Source organism: Lutra lutra, chromosome 5, assembly GCF_902655055.1.
Source record: "Lutra lutra chromosome 5, mLutLut1.2, whole genome shotgun sequence".
Taxonomy (NCBI): Eukaryota; Metazoa; Chordata; class Mammalia; order Carnivora; family Mustelidae; genus Lutra; species Lutra lutra.
In genome coordinates this window covers 42,817,283-42,837,030 of record NC_062282.1, presented here as the reverse complement: position 1 = coordinate 42,837,030, position 19,748 = coordinate 42,817,283, and the positions used below count along the sequence as shown (strand labels likewise).

General features: G+C 48.4%; 1 protein-coding gene across 2 annotated transcripts; it reads left to right on the top strand.

Moving 5' to 3' along the window:
- Nucleotides 1-10,648: 10,648 nt before the first annotated feature.
- On the top strand, nucleotides 10,649-19,504 carry CD74 (CD74 molecule). Of its 2 annotated transcripts, XM_047729511.1 has the most exons (9): nucleotides 10,649-10,898; nucleotides 14,687-14,859; nucleotides 15,068-15,147; nucleotides 15,848-15,910; nucleotides 16,595-16,690; nucleotides 17,037-17,121; nucleotides 17,956-18,147; nucleotides 18,588-18,650; nucleotides 18,904-19,504. In XM_047729511.1, exons 1-9 carry the CDS (start codon nucleotides 10,822-10,824, stop codon nucleotides 18,912-18,914), a joined length of 840 nt encoding a protein of 279 aa, XP_047585467.1. In that variant the 5' UTR covers nucleotides 10,649-10,821; the 3' UTR covers nucleotides 18,915-19,504. The 2 variants fall into 2 exon arrangements, with proteins under 2 accessions (XP_047585467.1, XP_047585468.1); XM_047729512.1 differs by lacking the exon at nucleotides 17,956-18,147 and having other exon boundaries at nucleotides 10,664-10,898.
- The last annotated feature ends 244 nt before the right edge of the window (nucleotides 19,505-19,748 follow it).

Genomic DNA, 19,748 nt, shown 5'->3' with positions numbered 1-19,748 from the left:
CGTGTCTCCATCTCCCATGGCCTCCACGTGGCCATGCCCAGGGACCTTCTCCTCCACCTTGTCCTCTCAGCACAATCTGCCACAGTTAACACTCCTCCTCCACTCCTTTATTGGGATCTGTGAGCACACCCTCTCCTGGCTTTCCTTCTCTCTGAAGGCTCCTCTATGCTGGTCAGGGTTGCTCCTCCATCCAGTCTCTAAATGTTGAGGGTCCCTAGAGCGCAGCCCTAGTCCCAGGGTTGTAAATTCCATCTGCAAGTTGATCATTTACAAATGTCTGTGTTCACTCTTTTTTTAAGTTTCAGTCTGGTACCATCAGCCATCTACTTGATGTCTGTGTGTGGGTGTCACACAGAATACAGCCAAAACCAAACTCTGAAGTCTGCCTGTTCCAGAATGTGCTCTTCCATCTTTCCCATCTTGAATGCCACCATCTATTGTGCCCCAAACCCCGGCACCATCTTTGATCTCATTCCCAAAGCAGATGCTGACATCTCTCGCTTCAAAACAGCTGTGGAATCCATCCATTCTCCCAGTCTCCACCACTACCAGAAATCACCACCATCTCTCATCTAAGCCACTTCACGCCTAGCTGGTCTCCAGGCTCCCACTCCTGCTCCCCTTAAATCTGCATGCCATACATCATTTTAAAACATTAACCAAACCCAGCCCCTTCCTGTCTCACACCCTCTGCTAGCTTCCCATTGTTTTGAAGTAATACCACTAGCACCCAGGCCTGCATGATCTGGCCCCTGCCTAGCCCATCAACAACATTTGAAACCACTCTCCCTTGCTCAAAATGCTCAGACGTATGGCATTTCTTTCTGTTCCTCAAATGTGCCAACGACTTCCTATTTCTGTGAATGACATCATCTTCTCTGTCACCCAAGTAGGAATGCTCTGCAGCATCTTGGTCCCATTCCTTTCTCCAGAAAGGCCCAAGTCCAGTCTGGCCCAAGTCCTGTGGACTTTCCTCCTGACCTTTTTACTCTTCGTCCCCATTCCTCAATGTCCTAGCCACAGGCTCCATCAGGCCTTGCCTCTCCAGCTTGACTTGTCACGACAGCCTTCTAACTGGTCTCTCTGGCTCCAGATCGATCCCTGACCCCAAAGCTTAACCCCAGTCCCTGGTAGCCTGGTATCTGATTGATATCTGACTCCTGCTCCACCCTCTGGAGGCTGGGGCTCAGTCCTCGCCGGGTGTCTTCACATGCCCCTGTATCCTAGTGCCTGGTGTAGAACTGGTGCTTGGTACATATGTGTTGGATGAATGAGTCATGGGGAGGACTACTCAGTCTGTCCTGCTCAGAGGCACTAGCTGAGATCACAAGTCGAAAGGCTATTTACCTGCCTGCCAGATGGCACCTGGGAGAAGAGTCTGGGAGTTCCAGATCCTAAATTGGTTGTAGAACATCTGACCTTGGGCAAATCAGATTCTTTTTTTTTTTTTTAAAGATTTTATTTATTTATTTGACAGAGAGAAATCACAAGTAGGCAGAGAGGCAGGCAGAGAGAGAGGAGGAAGCAGGCTCCCTGCTGAGCAGAAAGCCCGATGTGGGGCTCGAACCCAGGACCTGGGATCATGACCTGAGCCGAAGGCAGCGGCTTAACCCACTGAGCCACCCAGGCGCCAGCAAATCAGATTCTTTCCTTGCTCAATTGTTCCTTCGATAAGATGGGAAGAAACAGAATAGCTAGTCTCTTTTTCCCAGAGGCATTGTACTATATCTGCCTTTTATTACTAAGTGCTTTTCATCCAGGCTCTCCTTAGACCTTCCCAGCAGTCCCATGAGGCAGTGGGGATTGTCTGTCCCTATTGTACAGATTGTCAAGGAAGCAGCCGGAGCCACTGTGTTAAAGCGCAATTAGATAACAGCACTCCTCTGCTCAAAGGCTTCTTCCCAGGGCTCCTGATTTCACTCAGAGGAAAAGCCAAAGTCACGAACATAGCCACAGGGTCTGGCTGCATACGTCACTGATCTTATGTCCATTTACTCTCTAGCTCAGTGACTCCACTCTAGCCACACTAGCCTCCTTCCTATTCCTCAACCAAGCCAAGCACATCCCCACTGTGGGGCCTTTGCTCTTCCTGTTCCTTCTGCCGAGGACACTTCCTCAGACATGGGCTTAATAAACCGCCTCACCTCCTTCAAGCCTACCCTCAAATCTGGCCTTGCCAGTGAGGCCCATCCCAACACCCTACGAAGTGCTGCAGCCTGCCCCCATCCACCTGCCCCAGCAACGCCTTCCCTTTTTCCCCGCTCGCTCATCTCTCTCCCACAGAATAGTTTACTTGTTTCCCTCTAGCATGTGTTCCATAAGGGCAGAGGTGGTTCTCTGCTTTGTTCATTGAGGTAGCCCAAGTACCCAGGACAGTACCTGGCACAAAGCAGATGTGCAATCAGTAACTGTTGAATGAGTGGAAGAAGTAAAGCAAGTAACTTGCCTGGGGCAGGTGTAGCAGATATGAGACTGGAGCCCAGACCTGCTCCTTCCCCATGAAGAGCCCTTTTTCTGGCTCGGTATTCATGGCCCAAGTATACTAGGATCTACGGAGGCCCCACGCCAGGCCATGTGGGGTGTGGACAGGGCCGGACATGAACAGCCTGCCTGCCACCTGGGGTAGCTCTTCCCTCTCCAGGTCTTAAGGGACTAAGGAGAACAGGACGTGTCTGAGGCCCTGGTGAACTGGCAGGAACTCACACCCCTGGAGCCTCGAGTATCCAGACCAAGGGAAGGCAGGCATTTCAACGGACCAGCTCGAAGGGTACAGTATGAGACTCCCAGGAAGGCCCTGGGTGGGAGGATACACATGCTCGAACAGACAGGCTTGCTGCTCCCTTTTGTTGAGCAGCTCCAAATCTCTGGACACGGTCAGGGTCCCTGATTCAGATTTAGCAAGTTTGCAGGAAAAATCATATTGAGCTACCAAAATTTTATTGCACAGTTAGTCTCTATGTCAGGCATGTGTATGCTAGCTCATTCACTTCTCCCAGCAACCAGTAAGATGGGTTCTGTTGTATGTCTATTAGATTCTATTGTGTGCCTATTTTACAGATGAGGAAACGGAGGCAAAAGGGAATTAAGTAATCTACTTAAAATCGCACATCTAGTAAGTGGTAGAGCTGGAATTTTTTCCTATCAAAACAGACAAACAAACAAACAACTTTTGATAGTTACTGAGAAAGTCCAAAAAGGTTGCATTTGCAGCACACATTATGTGTCTATGCTGTGAAAGAGCCCACTGTCCTCACAAGTTTCAGTGTTAACAGTGATGGGAATGTAGTGTCTTCTTAGCAGCCAGCACAGTGCCGGTATAGGATTTGTGTATAATTGCCTTTTTTCCTAGGACCCTGGGATCATGACCTGAGCTGAAGGTAGGTGCTTAATGACCGAGCTACTCAGGAGCCCCTAAAAGTGATCTTTCCTATACCCACATCAATAGTCAACTATTGTTAATTTTATCTAATATCTCTCTGTATCTTTCTTCTGGAACCATTTGAAAATATGTCGCAAACATCATGTCATGTCATCTCCAAGTATTTCATTTAGCCTTCAGCCCCTAAAAGTAAATATTCACTTAATGGCCAAAAATTCTATTATGCCACCTAAGGAAAACTATAATTCTCAAATAGCCTCTAATATTCTATCCAGATTCACATTTCCTCAGTTTCTCAAAAATATCTTTTGTAGCTTTTCTTTTCAAACCAGAATCTTGTCAAGATCCACAAATTGCAAGGATGCCTTGGTGGCTCAGTCGGTTGGTTAAGTGGCTGCCTTCAGCTCAGGTCATGACCCCAGGGTCCTGGGGTCAAGTGCTTCTTTGGACTCCTTGTTTAGCAGGGGGCCTGCTTCTCCCTCTGCCTGCTGCTCCCCCTGCTTGTGCCCCTTTCTCTCTGACAAATAAATAAAATCTTTTTTTTTTTAAGATTTTTATTTATTTATTTGACAGACAGAGATCACAAGTAGGCAGAGAAGCAGGCAGAGAGATAGGAGGAAGCATGCTCCCTGCTGAGCAGAGAGGCTGATGCGGGGCTTGATCCCAGGACCCTGGGATCATGACCTGAGCCGAAGGCAGAGGCTTTAACCCACTGAGCCACCCAGGCGCCCCGATGCATTTATTTTTCTTGATTTTTATATTTAGTTTTACTTTGTATCCAAGCTACAAATTTACATATTTAAAGAATCAAATACTTCTATAAGGCTTGCTGTGAAAAATAACATTTCCTCACCTTCCTCTTTATACTACTTCAAACTTTTTTAGCAAGTTCCTTTGGTATTTATCTCTGTATCTCTGAATAACTTCTGGTATTACTTCCCGATTTTTCAATTTTAAGCAATATCTGGTTGGTTTTTCACAGTGGAAGAGGGAGATTTAGCCCTCTTTCCTCTTCTATCCCTCCATGTCACTCTTTCTGTCCTCTCATCCTCCCTTATGTCTCTGTGGTATGTATGGTTATGTATGATGAACTTTCAGTGTTCACCATATTATGACAGTGTGTATACCATTCAATTTGAACCACACAGTGTACGAGGATTACTATACATTTCCTATATAACTTTTGTTTTCCCAAGACTTAATAGTTGTCTTGATTTTTCACTTATTTTTCTTTCTTTTTTTGAAATTAGGTTTTTTATTTTAATTACAGTATAGTTAACATGCAGTATTATTATAGTTCCAGTGGTACAATATAGTGATTCAATAATTCTGTACCTCACTCAGGGCTCATCATGATAGGGGTACTCTTTAATCCCCATAGCCTCTTTCACCCATCCCCCATCCACCTCCCCTCTGGTAACAGTCAGTTTGTTCTCTAGAGTTAGGAGTCTGTTTCTTGGTTTGTCTCTCTCTCTCTTTCTCTCTTTTTTCTTTGCCTTTGCTCATTTTCATAGGTTTCTTAAATTTTTTTTTTTTTCAAAGATTTTATTTATTTATTTGACAGACAGAGATCACAAGTAGGCAGAGAGGCAGGCAGAGAGAGAGGAGGAAGCAGGCTCCCTGCTGAGCAGAGAGCCCGATGTGGGGCTCGAACCCAGGACCTGGGATCATGACCTGAGCCGAAGGCAGCGGCTTAACCCACCGAGCCACCCAGGCGCCCCGGTTTCTTAAATTTTACCAAGAGTGAAATCATATATTTGCTTTTCTCTGATTGACTTATTTGCTTAGTATTATATACTCTCTATTTCTATGACATTAACATAATTTAATCTTATACTCTCCAAAAATGATCTAAGTTGCCTCTCAGTACATCCAGGCATATCAGATATCTATTAAGTTTGTCTTGTGGAGTTGTCTTTCAGAACTTTTGGGTCTGATCCAATGTAAATGTTTTGTTTAACTCCTAGAGTTTCTGTGTGCTACCCTCCTGGCAATCCCCGTTCCCTCTCACGAACTAAATTTCAGTTTCCCCTGTCCCAGGTCTTCTCTTATTTTTAGTGAACTTCAGTCTGGTAGAAGATTACTTCCTGAAGCTTTCTGAGAAAGGAACATTTTTGAGATATTGAATGTCTGAGAATATCTTAACAACACCCTCCTGTATTTGATAATTTGGCTTAGTAAAGATTCTAGGGTGGAAATCATTTTCCCATAGACTTTTGAGGGCATTGCTCCATTATCTTCTGGTTTCCAGGGTTGCTGCTAAGAAGTCCAAAGTCACTGTGATTCCTGGGTTTCTGTATTTTTTTTTCCTTTTTGGAAATTTGGAATTTGTGGAATCCTTGTCTTTATTTTTCTGAAACCTCAACCATGATATCCCCTGGTTTGAAACTATTTTATGCCTTTTCCTTGGTACTCACTGGGCCCTTTCAGTTTGGAAATGTATGTCCTTGAGTTCTGGAAATGGTACTGAGTTTTTTCACTGATGATTTCTTCCCCCTGATTTTCTCTGTTCTCTGTTTCTTAAACTCTGATATTTGGCTGTTGGGCTTCCCAGACCGGTTTTAATTCTCTTTTCTTTTCTTTTAGATTTTTCTTTTTATCCTTGTGGGAAATTTATCTTTCTGAGATATTAAAAAAAAAACTTTATCTTCCGCCTACTGATTTTAGTGTCTTCCTTTGTACTTTTAATCTTTAATAGCTGTGTTTCTCTTCTAACAGCACCTATATCTTTATAGCATCCTATTCTTGTTTCCTGGGTACAGGAGCATCTTTTATGTCCCTAAGGCTATTCATGCCCATTTGCTTTCCTCCATGGTGCTTTTTTGAGGTCTGGTTATTTGTTTAGTTCATTCTCTTTTATGCTGGAGGCTTTCTTCAGATGTTCATGATCTTTGATTGTCTAAAAAAACAAATGGAAGCTGTGATCCACGAGTAGGGCTTATCGAGGGCTTCCCTGTAGCATTATCTGTCCAGTAGGGAACCCCCAATGTTAGTATATTTAGATCATTCCTCCTGGTATGGTCATGTTCCCCAAAGAAGGATCTTTCCATGTATTATCTTGAGGGAAAGACCCTACCTTCTAGCATTCTGGGGACTGGGAGGGAGAGAAGGTTGGAACTCTCAGCTTTAGTACCAGCCCATGCCCTTTACTATGCCTGGGGATAAACTTCCAATCTTCTCTCAGAGAGGGGGGTGTACTTGGGGAGGGAGAGGAAGTGGGAATATCCAACTGTTTCATAAAAAGACCTGCAACCAACCCTCTTCTTTTTAGCCCCACCTTTACTCCCACCCAGTTGCCTAATAACCCAGTTCCTGAGCCTGTTCTACCATGTAAATAGGTAGCTTCTCGGCTTTTCTAGCTGTGGCTTTAGGATTTAGCTTTCTGGGGTCTGCTGTGGGATCTACCGCTAGTCTATATGCTCTACAGCTTCCAAAATTCTGCTGCTGTTTTCTTTTCTGTCCTCTTTGTCCTTATAGTTTACATAAAAAAAAGTCATTTGAGAGAGGAAGCAAAGCTATATGTGTGTTCTAGCCATCCTTACCAAGAAATCTTTTTTTAAATTGAGCTATAATTCACACACCACAATATTCAAGCTTTTAAAATTGTACAACTCAGTGGTTTTCCATATATTCACAAAGTTGTGTAACCATCAACACTATCTAATTCCAGAATATTTTCATCACCCCAAAAGGAAACCCTGTACCCGTTAACAAGCATTCTCTATACCCCCTCCCCAGCTCTCTCCCCACCCCCAGCCCCTGGCAGCTACTAATCTCCTTTCTGTCTCTATGGATTTGCCTATTCTAGACATTTCGCAGAAATAGAATCATACAATATGTAGCCTTTTATGTCTGGCTTATTTCATTTAGCATAATGTTTTCCAAATTCAAACATTTTGTGGCATGAATCAGTACTTCATTGTTTTTTAAAAACAACAGTTCTGTTGAGATTTTCACTCCTCTTTATGGCTAAGTAATATTCTATTTTGTGGACATGCCACGTTTTATTCACTCAGTCATCAGCTGATGGCTATTGGGCTCTTTTCACTTTGGGGCTACCAGGAATAATGGTGCTATGAACATTTGTATACAAGTTTTTGTGTGGGGGTGTATGTTTTCATTTCTCTTGTGTAGATATCTAAGAGCAGAATTAGTGGGTCACATGGTAACTCTGTGTTTACCTTTTTGAGGAATTATCAAATTGTTTTTCAAAGTTGTTGAACCATATTATTTTTTTATTTATTTATTTTTATTATTTATTTTTTAAATTCTTTTTTTTTTTTTTTAAGATTTTATTTATTTAGTTGACAGAGATCACAAGCAGGCAGAGAGAGAGGAGGAAGCAGGCTCCCTGCTAAGCAGAGAGCCCGATGCGGGGCTCGATCCCAGGACCCTGAGATCATGACCTGAGCCGAAGGCAGAGGCTTAACCCACTGAGCCACCCAGGCGCCCCCATATTATTTTTTTAAAGTGAACTCTGTCCCCAGCATGGTGCTCGAACTCACGCCCTTGAGATCAAGAGTCGCATGCTCTACGGACTGAGCCAGCCAGGCGCTCCGCTCCGGCTGCGCCATTTTACATTCCCACCAGCAATAATGACAGTTCCACTTTTTCCACATCTTGGTAACACGTGTTATTGTCTTTTTGATGATAGCCATCATAGTGGGTATGAAGTGGCCCTTCACTGAAGCCTTAATTTGCTTTTTCCTGGTGACTAGCGATGGGGAGCATCTTCTCACGCGCTTATTGACCATTTCCACATCTTTGGAGAAAAATCTGAAATCCTTCGCCCGTTTGGAATTAGGTTGTCTTGTGACTCTTGAGTTCTAATCTCTCTTTCTATATTCTGGACATTAGATCCTTATCAGATATATAACTTGTATTTTCTCCTATTTTATGTGCTGACTTTTCACTTTCTTAATAGTGACCTTTGAAGCACACACACTATTTTTCTTTGTCACTTGTCTTTTAAGAAACGTCTTTCAAAGGGCACCTGGGTGGCTCAGTTGGTTAAGCAGCTGCCTTCAGCTCAGGTCATGATCTCAGGGTCCTGGGATGGAGCCTCGCATCGGGCTCTCTGCTCAGCGGGGAGCCTGCTTCTCCCTCTCCCTTTGCCTGCTGCTCTGCCTACTTGTGCTCTCTCTCCATTTCTCTAATAAATAAATAAAATCTTAAAAAAAAAAAAAGAAATGTCTTTCAAAAGTCTTACTTTAAAAATAGCTTTATTGGGGGCGCCTGGGTGGCTCAGTGGGTTAAGCCGCTGCCTTTGGCTCAGGTCATGATCTCAGGGTTCTGGGATCGAGTCCCACGTCGGGCTCTCTGCTCAGCAGGGAGCCTGCTTCCCTCTCTCTCTCTCTGCCTGCCTCTCTGTCTACTTGTGATCTCTCTCTGTCAAATAAATAAATAAAATCTTTAAAAAAATAGCTTTATTGAGTTATAATTGACACATACTAAATTTTACATGTTGAAGTGCACAATTTGGCAAGCTATGACATATGCAAACATTATGAAAATAGCTCTATAATCAAGATAATGCCCCACAGTTTCTTTCTGTCCCTTAGTCATCCTTTCTTTTTGTCCCTTCCTGCGCCATCCAACCTCCATCCTCATCTCTTTTCTATTACTGTATATTAGTTTGCATTTCCTAGAATTTTATCTAAATGGAATCACATAGTATATACTCTTCTGTTCTGGCTTCTTTCGTATAGCATAATTATTTTGAGATTCATCCAGGTAGTATGAGTATCAATAGTTCATTCCTTTTTATTGCTGAGCGGTATTCCATTGTATGGATAAACCACAGTTTATCTAGTCACCTGTGGATGGATGTTTGGGTTGTTTCCAGTTTGGGGCTGTTATAACATTTGTGCTGAAGTTTGTATGGATACATGATTTCACTGGTCTTGGTTATCTAGAAAATACCTGGTAAATATTTGAGTAACAGTTTAATTTCTTGAGCATCTCTGGTAGTACCAGGCTCTGGGCTAAATGCTTATTTAATCTTACATCTCTCAGATTGGTTAGTGTTAATAGTCCTTCCTTTCCAAAAACTAAAACCAGTTCAGACAGGTCAAGGGGCTGGCTCAGGTCATGGGTCTAGGGTCTTTCTGACTTGGGATTTGAACTCAGGTCTGGTGCTTTGAAGGCCATGTCTGCTTCCCCCCCCTCAAAATATGTACACTATCTCCCTTTAATCTTGAAATCTAAGACTCATTGAATCTTCAAACCACAAAGTTTTTATTTTTTAATTTTTTAAAAAAGATTTAATTTACTTATTCACGAGAGACACAAAGAGAGAGGCAGAGGCAGAGAGAGAAGCAGACTCCTCTTGGAGCAGGAGCCCGATGCAGGACTCAATTCCAGGACCCCGGGGCCACCACCTGAGCTGAAGGCAGATGCCCAACCAACTGAGCCACCCAGGTGCCCAGACCACAACGTTTTTAAATTAAAAACTACTATAAATTACTAAAAAAAAATTAATGTAAATTTTGAAATGCACAAAAGACATAAAGATTAATAAAACAAATATGGTAGGTAAGCCACAAGATAGTAAGAAATGAAACCTTGCCAACATAGTTAAATCTCCCTTGGGTACCCTTCCCCGGCCTTCCACAGAGGCCCCCACTGACCTGAATTTGAACCACATGGTTTGTACTTCATGCGTAAGAGTAGAGTGGTTAAAACCAGGGATTCCCCACTTCTTGGATGCCTGATCTGGAGCAAGCACAGAGCCTCTCAAAGCCGTAGTATCCCTACCTGTAAATGTCCCTACCTATATATATAAACTATAACAGGCCTCAAAGGGTCGCTGTAGAGATTCAATGAAACAAACCATGTGAAACAATTAATATGGTGTCTGGCACAAAGGAAGGTTTAGTAAGTGGCAGCAAATGTCAGTACCAGAGCCTTAGAACCGTGGACGTGGGTTCATAAAATCCTCAAGTTAGAAGGGAGCATGGGGAACATGGAGCCCATCACCCCCCCACTTCTGCACCCACTCATCAGTGGGGGAGCAGGGGAGACAAAGGCATTTTCTGTTTCAAAGTGATTTCCTGCTAGGGAGTGAATGTTTGTCTGTTTCTCACAATATCCAAAGTGCCTTGTGAATCCACAGGTCTGCCCAGAAACAAGTGATGAGGGCCCTGAGCAGCCAATGGAAGTATGCTGGCCTTTCTACCTGTCTGGGGAGCCCCCACCTCCCCATCCTGCCCTGTTTAAGGCAGCTTTGCCTAAGTGGGGGGTATTTCCAGCTTTGTGGTTTTCACTTCCACTTTTACCAGGTGGGCGGAGTAGCCTCTGGTGGACAAATCAGATTCCTCCTCAGCTCCAGCTTCAAGAGGTAAGCCAGGCGTTCAGGGTCCCAGATACCCGGGCAGCGGCGGAGGCAGCAGCAGCAGCAGCAGGAGCAGCAGGAAGTGTGGGGAAGTCCAGAGGCCAGAACCATGGAAGACCAGCGCGACCTCATCTCCAACCATGAGCAGCTGCCCATGCTGGGCCAGCGCCCCAGTGCCCCAGAGAGGTACGTGTGAGCTGCAGGAGAGAGCACACAAATCCTGGACCACACAGACAGGCCTGGGTGCTGCAGGGGGAACACTGGACAGGGAGCCATGGGGGGATGGATCCAGGCCCTGACTCTGGGTGGTTTTCAGCAAGTCTCTGGCCTGCTCTGGGCTTCTGTCCTCCCTCCTGTAAAATGGGGGATCTTCTCTAGGGCAGGTGTTTTAAATTTCTTTGCATGATACACTTTTGTTCTCAAAATCTCAAGACAGCCGCAAATTCTCCCCCTAGACTTTCACACAGTATCAGCGGCTTCACAAACCACCTGAAGGTGGACTGTGAATCCTGGGTTAGAAACCTTGGACTAGATTTGGAAAATGTTATGGATCCAGAGTTTCTCAAAGAGGATGGTAGAAGCTGCTTATCACAGTGGAGTTTCTCCCTAATCACCACAGATAGATGTATGCATTTGTATCAGGGAAGTGTAGTTGCTGGTGTTTGTAGAGTAGATGGACATGTCTGCCATTACCAGAGAGATGCTGAGAGGAGGCAGGAAAAGACAAGGGTGGTGGAGGGCTTCTGGCTAAATTTTTAGAAGGGACTGAAGGTTGACATGGGTCATGCCCTGCCTGTGTCCCTCTCCCTTGTAGCAAGGGGCCAGCGCAACCATCCAGGGGACTCCAGGACCCCTTTCTCAGCCCCAGCATTGTTTCATCCAGGTGTTTCCCTGAAAAAGAAAGGAAGAAAGGAAGAAAGAAGAAAGAAAGAAAGAAAGGAAAAGAAAGAAAGAAAGATAGAAAGAGGGTTAGAATGCAGTTACCCCATAGCCCTACTCTCCCCAGTCTTCAAAAAGTAATTTGCAAATTGGGGCGATTGGCTGTCTCAGTCTGTAGAGCATGTGACTCTTAATCTCAGGGTTGTGAGTTTGAGCCCCATGTTGGACGTAGAGATGACTTAAACATCTTAAAAAAAAAAAGTAGTTTACAAATTATAGGGACTCAGAGCTGTGATGTCAGCTGTTGCCAGGCAGAAAGGGCTTTGGGAGAGACACTCAGAGATGTTATGAGGAACTGCATTCTAGGGGACAGGGGTGACCAGATATAGACTGTAGAGCATGCCTGTGAAAATCCCAAAGAACCCCAGGGCTAGGAGGGCTGACTCTCCTGTGAGGGCTAGATTCTGGTCTAAGTTCTGCTGTCGTCATATGTGACATAGACAAATTGCTACTTCTCTTTGGGTCTCAGTAATAATAAAAGCAATGATGATACTAGATATGATAATCGTTCCCTTTCACTGACTACCTGTCACCAGTCCTCAGCCAGGGTAATTTCTATGATGAGTTATGTGCTAAATCCAACCCTAACTCTTATAAGTCCAGTACTTTTATTAGCCCCTTTTTACGTAAGAGAAAATTGAGACATTGTTAAGCTTTATTAGTTAGCAGCTTACCGAGTTATGACAGCTAGTGAGTATTGGAGTCAGAATTTGAATCCAGGACTAGCCTGATTTCAAAGTGTGAGCTTGCTCTACCATCTGGCCTCCTTGTAGAGGCAGGATTTGCAGAGAGGGCCGGGAGGGCCACCCAGTAAGTCGTAGACCTCGTGCAAGCTCAGTGTACAGAGAGGGTGCCCCCTCCTCAAATCCTTGCCTGGTTTCCCTTTCCTTCAGGGACTGCTTCTAAAACTGGCCCCGGTCCTGTGTGCTCGGACCATTCCAGCTTGAGCCTGTTTCTCAGACCCCTTTGTGAACTCTTCTGCCTCGCAACATTTGTATCATGGTTCCTGCTAGTTCTGGTTGGCTCCTGACTTCAGTCATTTATTATTATTATTTTTCATTCAAGAAGGAGGCAATGGAAAGGAGGAAATGAAGAGAGTGGTGGCAAGAGTTGGCAGTCAGCCAGAACCAGGGTATCCGCATTCAAAAAGAGGAAGAAAACCAGATGCTAAAGTTAACTATTAACTCCTCTGAGAATAGTACTCAATGCTAACTGTCCCTAGATATGGAGCCAAGAGCTTTACTCTCATGATTTTTTTTTTTTTTTTTGTCTTGAGACTTTATTTATTTGAGAGAGAGAGAGTGCGCGACAGAGAGAAAAGGAGAGCAGGCTCAGGGAACCCTACGACAACATGGGACTCAATCCCATGACCCTGGGATCATGACCTGAGCCAAAGACAGAGCCTTAACCTGCTGAGCCACCCAGGCACCCCTACTCTCATGATCTTATTTTATGTAGCAACTCTTTAAGTAGCTATTCCTATCTCAACTTCCTCAGAGGGGTTGACTTGCCCCTGCTCCCTGAACTAAGGGGGTGGCAGAGCCAGGATTCTATGCCAGGTCTCATCTCCAATATGACCCTATAGATTCTTTGGCCTTCTGAGAAACTGAGGTTCAGAGAAGGTACAGTGGAAGGAAGAACTGGGACTGGATTGCGTGTGGGGTTGTGGAAGGGGTGTGCATGGAGACGAGCTGGAGAGCTTGAACCAGGCAAGACCCAGCCTTGGGTGGACGTTCACAGAAGCCAGGCCACCCCTGTTTCTGGAAAAGGCCAAGAAGCAGTACTTGTTTTCCACTCCTGTCTGGTCTCCTCCTTTTCCCCATGCGGGGTTTTGCTTTCTCCTAACAGAAAGCAATCTTTTGGGCTGGACCTTGGCCCAGAACATGCAGAGGACTGGCAAGCAAAGAGCCAATGAAAATGAACTATATATGTGATGTCATGAGTTACTAGGCAGAAGGGTCTCCTGGAGTTTCCTAAACTGTCCTTGTAGGTTCTCAGAGTAAGCAGGGTACAGTGACAGACTGACAGTTTCTAGTGGGGTTCTGGTAATCCCACCCCAGTGAGGTGGGAGAAAACGGGCCAGGAGCTCTCAGGGTCCTGGGACAGAATCCTTACATTCCCTAAACTCTGACATGTTCATGTGTTCCCAAAACAAAGCCCAACAGCTAGCTCCAAGGACTATCTGAGGTCTGGCCACCCCGCCCTGTGCAGCCAACTCTTTTAGAGAATGTGAGATACTCTCCCAGTCACACAGGCTCAGGCACCGTACTCCTACTAAAATCCACCCTAGTGGATAGTGCCATCTGAAATACGTAGGTGGTCACAGATCTTACCTCAAAGAAGAAACCACCAAATCCTAGAATTGCGCAGGTGAGAGGCACCCACATGGCAAGCCCAGACAATGGCAGAGACTTGCTCAAAGCCAAGGAGAGTGTGGGGCAGAGGATGTGTCCCCAGAGGGGGTGGCCTGACTCTGCTCCTGTCTGACTTCATCCACTGGCCCCAGCCTGCTCCTAAAATGTCAAGGCTTCACTTCTTGTTTTCAGGTGGGCCACATGCTCTGCTGTCCAGGGCCCACTTCCTTCCCTTTTCTCTGATTTCACTGCAGGGGTTGGGTAGGTAGGGGGGTGAAAACCCCCTTCCCCTTGAGGACAGTCCTGATCCTCAGTAGACCCCCTCAGAAGGAACCCAGAGAGACCCTCTATGGTAAGCCCTTGTTGCACAGGTGGGACTGAGGCCCAGGAAGGACAAGGCACTTGTCCTTGGCTCTTCCCCAGTCATCCTAGGTCCAGGGGCACTGCTAGGATTTCTGTAGGGCTGTAGGAGGAGCAAAGGTTGGAACTGTGGGGCCGGGGCATGTCTTCAAGCTGGACAAGTGTCCATAGGCACTTGTTGTTTGTGCTTAATGTGTGTTAGGGGTAGCTGAGGGAGTGGCAGAGCTGACGGAAATGGGAGGCATTCCCCTGCTCTCAGTCAGTCCTTGGGCCAGCCACCTCTGTGGACCCTACCCTGACCTATCTCCTTCCCCCCAACAGCAAGTGCAGCCGAGGAGCTCTGTACACAGGCTTTTCTGTCCTGGTGGCTCTGCTCCTGGCTGGCCAGGCCACCACCGCCTACTTCTTATACCAGCAGCAGGGCCAGCTGGACAAGCTGACCATCACCTCACAGAACCTGCAGCTGGAGAATCTGCGCATGAAGCTTCCCAAACGTGCGTGCTCCACCTCCATCCTGACCTCTCCCACCCACCGTCCTTCCCTCAAGACCCCATCCCTGCCCCCAGCTGGGCCCACTCTCTTCTCCCTTGGGTCTGGGATTCCAGCCCCTTCTCACTAGGTTGGAGATCTCAGTCCCCAAGACGAGTACTCTCTTCCCTGAGCACTGGGACCACACCCATACTGTACCTCCTGTCCCCACAGCTCCCAAGCCTTTGAACAAGATGAGGGTTGCCACCCCCATGCTGATGCAGGCGCTGCCCATGCCAGAACTGCTCCAGGAGGTAAGGACAACCTTAGGGCAGTAGAACAGCGAGGTGTCATCTAGCATGGGGAGGGCAGGTGCTGAGGGACAGGGGACGACAGCTGAGCAGCAAAAGCCCAGTCAAGGGGGAGGAAAGAGCCTCTTCAGTCCATCCCTGGGATGTTTACAAAAGGCTTCTCGTGGGCGTCTGGGTGGCTCAGTGGGTTAAGCCGCTGCCTTTGGCTCAGGTCATGATCTCAGGGTCCTGGGATCAAGGCCCGCATCGGGCTCTCTGCTCAGCAGGGAGCCTGCTTCCCTCTCTCTCTCTCTCTGCCTGCCTCTCCATCTACTTGTGATCTCTCTCTGTCAAATAAATAAATAAAATCTTTAAAAAAACAAAACAAAACAAAAAACAAAAGGCTTCTCGTTTCCCAGAGCATCTCACAGCCGCCTCCCTTTTGTCATAAATGGGTGATGTTTCTGTCATGAAACAATCCGCTGCCCACAATACCTGGGCAGAAAAGCTTATGCAGATCTGACCACTAAGGACATTGATGCAGTAAAGTGACTTGTTTGAGCTCTCCTACTTGGGATCCTACTCCTGGGGTGGTGGAGACAGGCCTGTTCCTGGGGGGCACCTGGAACTCCCGCCTCTTACCCAGACCTGGAAAGCTGGCTCTGTTCCAGGGCCTCTCCTCTGTGGGTCAGTACTGGTGACCCCCTTTTCTTTCCTTCCACAGCCCTTGCAGAATGTCACCAAGTATGGCAACATGACACAGGACCACGTGATGCATGTGCTTCTGGTGAGTGGGACCCCACCATGGCCCTGCCTGCCCACCCGGGTTCCCCTGACACTGTGCTCCAGGGCCTGCACCATTCCGGACTCACTGGATTAGTGAAAGAACACCAGTGTGGCCCTTCAGCATCATCTGTAGTCTAGCCCTGCTGTCCACTTTTTTGAGTGTTTGAGATGGAGGATCTGAGGCCTAAAGCCCGGAAGTGACTTGCTCAAGATGCCCGTTTTTCCTTCCCAAGTTTCTGCTGCATGTCTACTCTGTACCAGGCACTGTGCAAGGCTCTGGGCTCACACTGGGAAGAAATCAGACTCTGCTTTCGACCCCACGGGGGTCCCAGGCTAACATGGGAGATAGACAAGTGACTAGGTGATAAGGGACTGGCAGGAGAAAGTAGCAGAGGACCCAAATGAGTGGGGGGAGTGGAGGGGGTGTTGAGGAAGGGAGACCTAGAGGATGGGTAGGGGTCTGCAAGGAGTAGAAGACTGGGGTTTATGGGTAGGACCAGGCCTGGAACCTGGGTCTCTGAACTCCTGGCACTGGGATTGTACAGCTGTGCAGCTGGAAGGCCCTTGCTGCCTCCCCTGTCCTTGGCTCCATTATGGCAGAGGTCCAAGGGAAGGTGGGTGGCACGTTTCACCTTGTCTGCCAGAGAGCTTTTTAGACCTTCCTTCCTGTCTTGCTACCCCACAGGAGGCCGACCCCCTGAAGGTGTACCCAAAGCTGAAGGGGAGCTTCCCAGAGAACCTGAAACACCTTAAGAACACCATGGGGCCCCTGGACTGGAAGGTCAGCAGCCCACCCCCCACCCCCACCCCCCCTCCGCGCGCTGGCTCCCTCTCATCCCTGACATCTAGGACAGGGCTGGGAGAGGCTCCATGAGGGCTGGGCCGGGGAGGCCAACCTCAGGAAGCTAGAGGTGGGGCGCCAGCACCAACAAAGCCATAGCCATGAAGAGGGCTCGGAGCTGAGGAACCATCTCGACCAAACTCCATGGGTCTCTAAGCAGGAACCCAGCTACAGCTGGACTCAGCTGCTGGGTCCCTCTTGGACCCTTCACATCTGTCCCCAGGGGCAAAGTCGGGCAGGGTTGGAGGGAGCTATGGAGCCTGACCCCTTGCCTCGATCCCGTCAGGTCTTCGAGAGCTGGATATATCAGTGGCTCCTGTTCGAAATGAGCAAGAACTCCCTGGAGAATAAGCCTGAGGTTCCACTAAAAGGTATGTGGAGCGGGAGCCTTGGAATGCCAGGGCTTCTGGAAGCTCCCTCGGTGCTCTCTGGGAGCTGCAGAGGTTAGGACCTAGAGCACTCCCAGATCCAAGCCCTGGCACTCTCCCGGTCTCTAACTCTCCCTCCTGTCTCTCCTGCCTGTTCCTTCTGGGCTTGGCTGCTCCTCCGCACTCCCCTTAGAGGATGACCTCTGTTGTGGGGGGATGGCACTGCACACGTGGGCCTGGAGCAAAATGACCTGACACATCCCATCACGTATCATCACAGTGACCTTCTCCACTCAACCCTGCACAGGCTCTCGTGAGGGGGCTGGGGCAGGGCTCATGAGCCCAGCTGCAGAGGGACCTTCCCAAGCTCACACAGCCAGTATGGGCCGGACGATTTTCTAAACCTAGATTTGTAGAAGGCACCTTTGATGCCATTGTGACCAACTCCCAGCTGATGTCTGAAGCCCTCTACAACGTGCTCAAAGAAAGCCCCATTTGCACTCGGATAACTCAGTAACAGAGGCTCAGACTTCCCGAGATGCCCATTGCTTTTCTCAGAAATAAGAATCACAGGAGCAATTCCAAACTTTAATAGGCATTGAGTGTCCGAAGAAATTACCAAGTTCTAGGATAAGTGTGCCATGTGGCCATTCACATCCTCTTCAATCTCACACCTTGTTGGTTCAGGCCTGTTTCCCCCATCGGTGCCAGGGGTAGAGTGAGCACCGCCACCTGGGCAGAAGGCATTAGGCCCACAGCAGCAGTATGTGGATTCTGCTGAGACTCTGGCCCAGGGTCTGCTCACTCACTGTGTCTTCACCATGCCTGTCGCTTCAGCACTGACCCAGTGCCAGGAGGAGGTCAGCCGCGTCCCCGCCGTCCATCCTGGCACATTCAGGCCCCAGTGCGACGAGAACGGCAACTATAAGCCGCTCCAGTGCTATGGGAGCACCGGCTACTGCTGGTGCGTCTTCCCCAACGGCACCGAGGTCCCCCACACCAGGAGCCGTGGGCACCGTAACTGCAGGGGTAAGCAGTGCCCACTCAGCCAGGGAGTGCCCAAGGAGCAGAAGGGCTGAGAAGGCTGAGCGTGAGAAGGGCCTCCTGGCACACCTGGGACAGCCCTCCAGCTGCCCCTTTATCCACCTACCCATGCACTCATCTGTTTGTCCATCGGTCCTTCCTTTCCTTACATCCACTCATCTACTCACTCACCTGTCCTTTCGTCCTTCTTCTGTGAACATCACGCAGCCGGCCACCGCCCATGGTGCACCCAGGGGTCCTACAGCTCTGCCCATCTCATGTCATCACTCCCTCCCTGGGCCTGCCCTGAGCACACCCAGCAACAGTTCTGCCTCCACCAGGCACGAGGCCGGTGGCCAGGCTGGGAAGGAGGACCCTGGCCCCTCGCCAATGGGTGTGGGAGGCTGGACTGTCAAGTGACACATGGCCTTGCTGCTCCCTTGCAGAGCCACTGGACATGGAAGACCTGTCATCCGGGCTGGGTATGACCAAGCAGGACCTGGGCCAAGGTAAGGGCCCCTGCAGGGGTCACCCAGGATCTAGCAGCTTATCCCCCGGGAGGCCGAATCCCTCAGGGCCGGAGGGCCGGCACAGCACGACCGTGGGCCGTCCTCCAACCTCCCCAGGACATCCATTTCACACCCGATAACCACCGTTAGGGCCTGCAGGGGTGGAGACTCCTCACCTCTGAGATCCCAGGATGCTGGGAAGGGGCAGGGACGACAGGGGACCCCAAACCTAACCTGCTTCTCATCTCTGTAGTGGCCGTGTGAGAAGAGCAGACGCTGACACCGGCACACAGCCCGCCCTGTGTGGCCACTGCCTCCTTGCTCCCCTCCATCCCCAACCCTAGCCCCTCTTCTCCTTCTCTCACACACTGCTCCCCAGCTCCCTGTCTCCCACTGTGCGCCGCCTTCCGGGACACCCTGGCTCCTGGCTCTCCATCATCCTTAGACACCAGTCACGTCAGGGAACACAGATTTAATGATGCAGGAGGGCCCTGTGGCCCGACCCCCCATCGATCATCGAACACGTGGCCCAAGGCGGTAGACTAGGAGCTCCGTGCTATGGGAGCTTCAGCCTCCAACATGGAGCCCCAAGATCCAGGCCCACGGATGACATGGAAGGTATACGGAGAGGAGACAGTGCTCCCCCACACCCAACATGTCTGCCCTTTTGACCTTGCCTTTCTAGCCTGTTTAGCTGGGGGAAGAGCCACCCTTCCCCCTCTCCAGCAGCACACCCAGAAGAACCAGCCTCTTTACAACGCCCCCACCCTGCCCACCCCTTCCCTCTGTGCAGCCAAGCTTATCACCCGCCCTCAGGGCCACAGCTCTGAGAATAAAAGGTAGTAAGTAGGACACTTCTGGCTCCTGATTGTTGTTGGGATATGGCTCATGGACCCCAAGGAGGTAACCGAGACCTTGAATCCAGTGGTCTGGATGGGAGGGCACAGCCCAGGGAGTCCAACCCCAGATGCCCGTGGGGCCTGGCCAGGCTGTGGGCATGCACTTTGGACAAAGACGCTCTTGGTTTCCATGGTAACACACAGGCATACTCTACTTCCAAAAAAAAATAGGCTCTTGCCCAGAGTTGTTTAAGTTCAA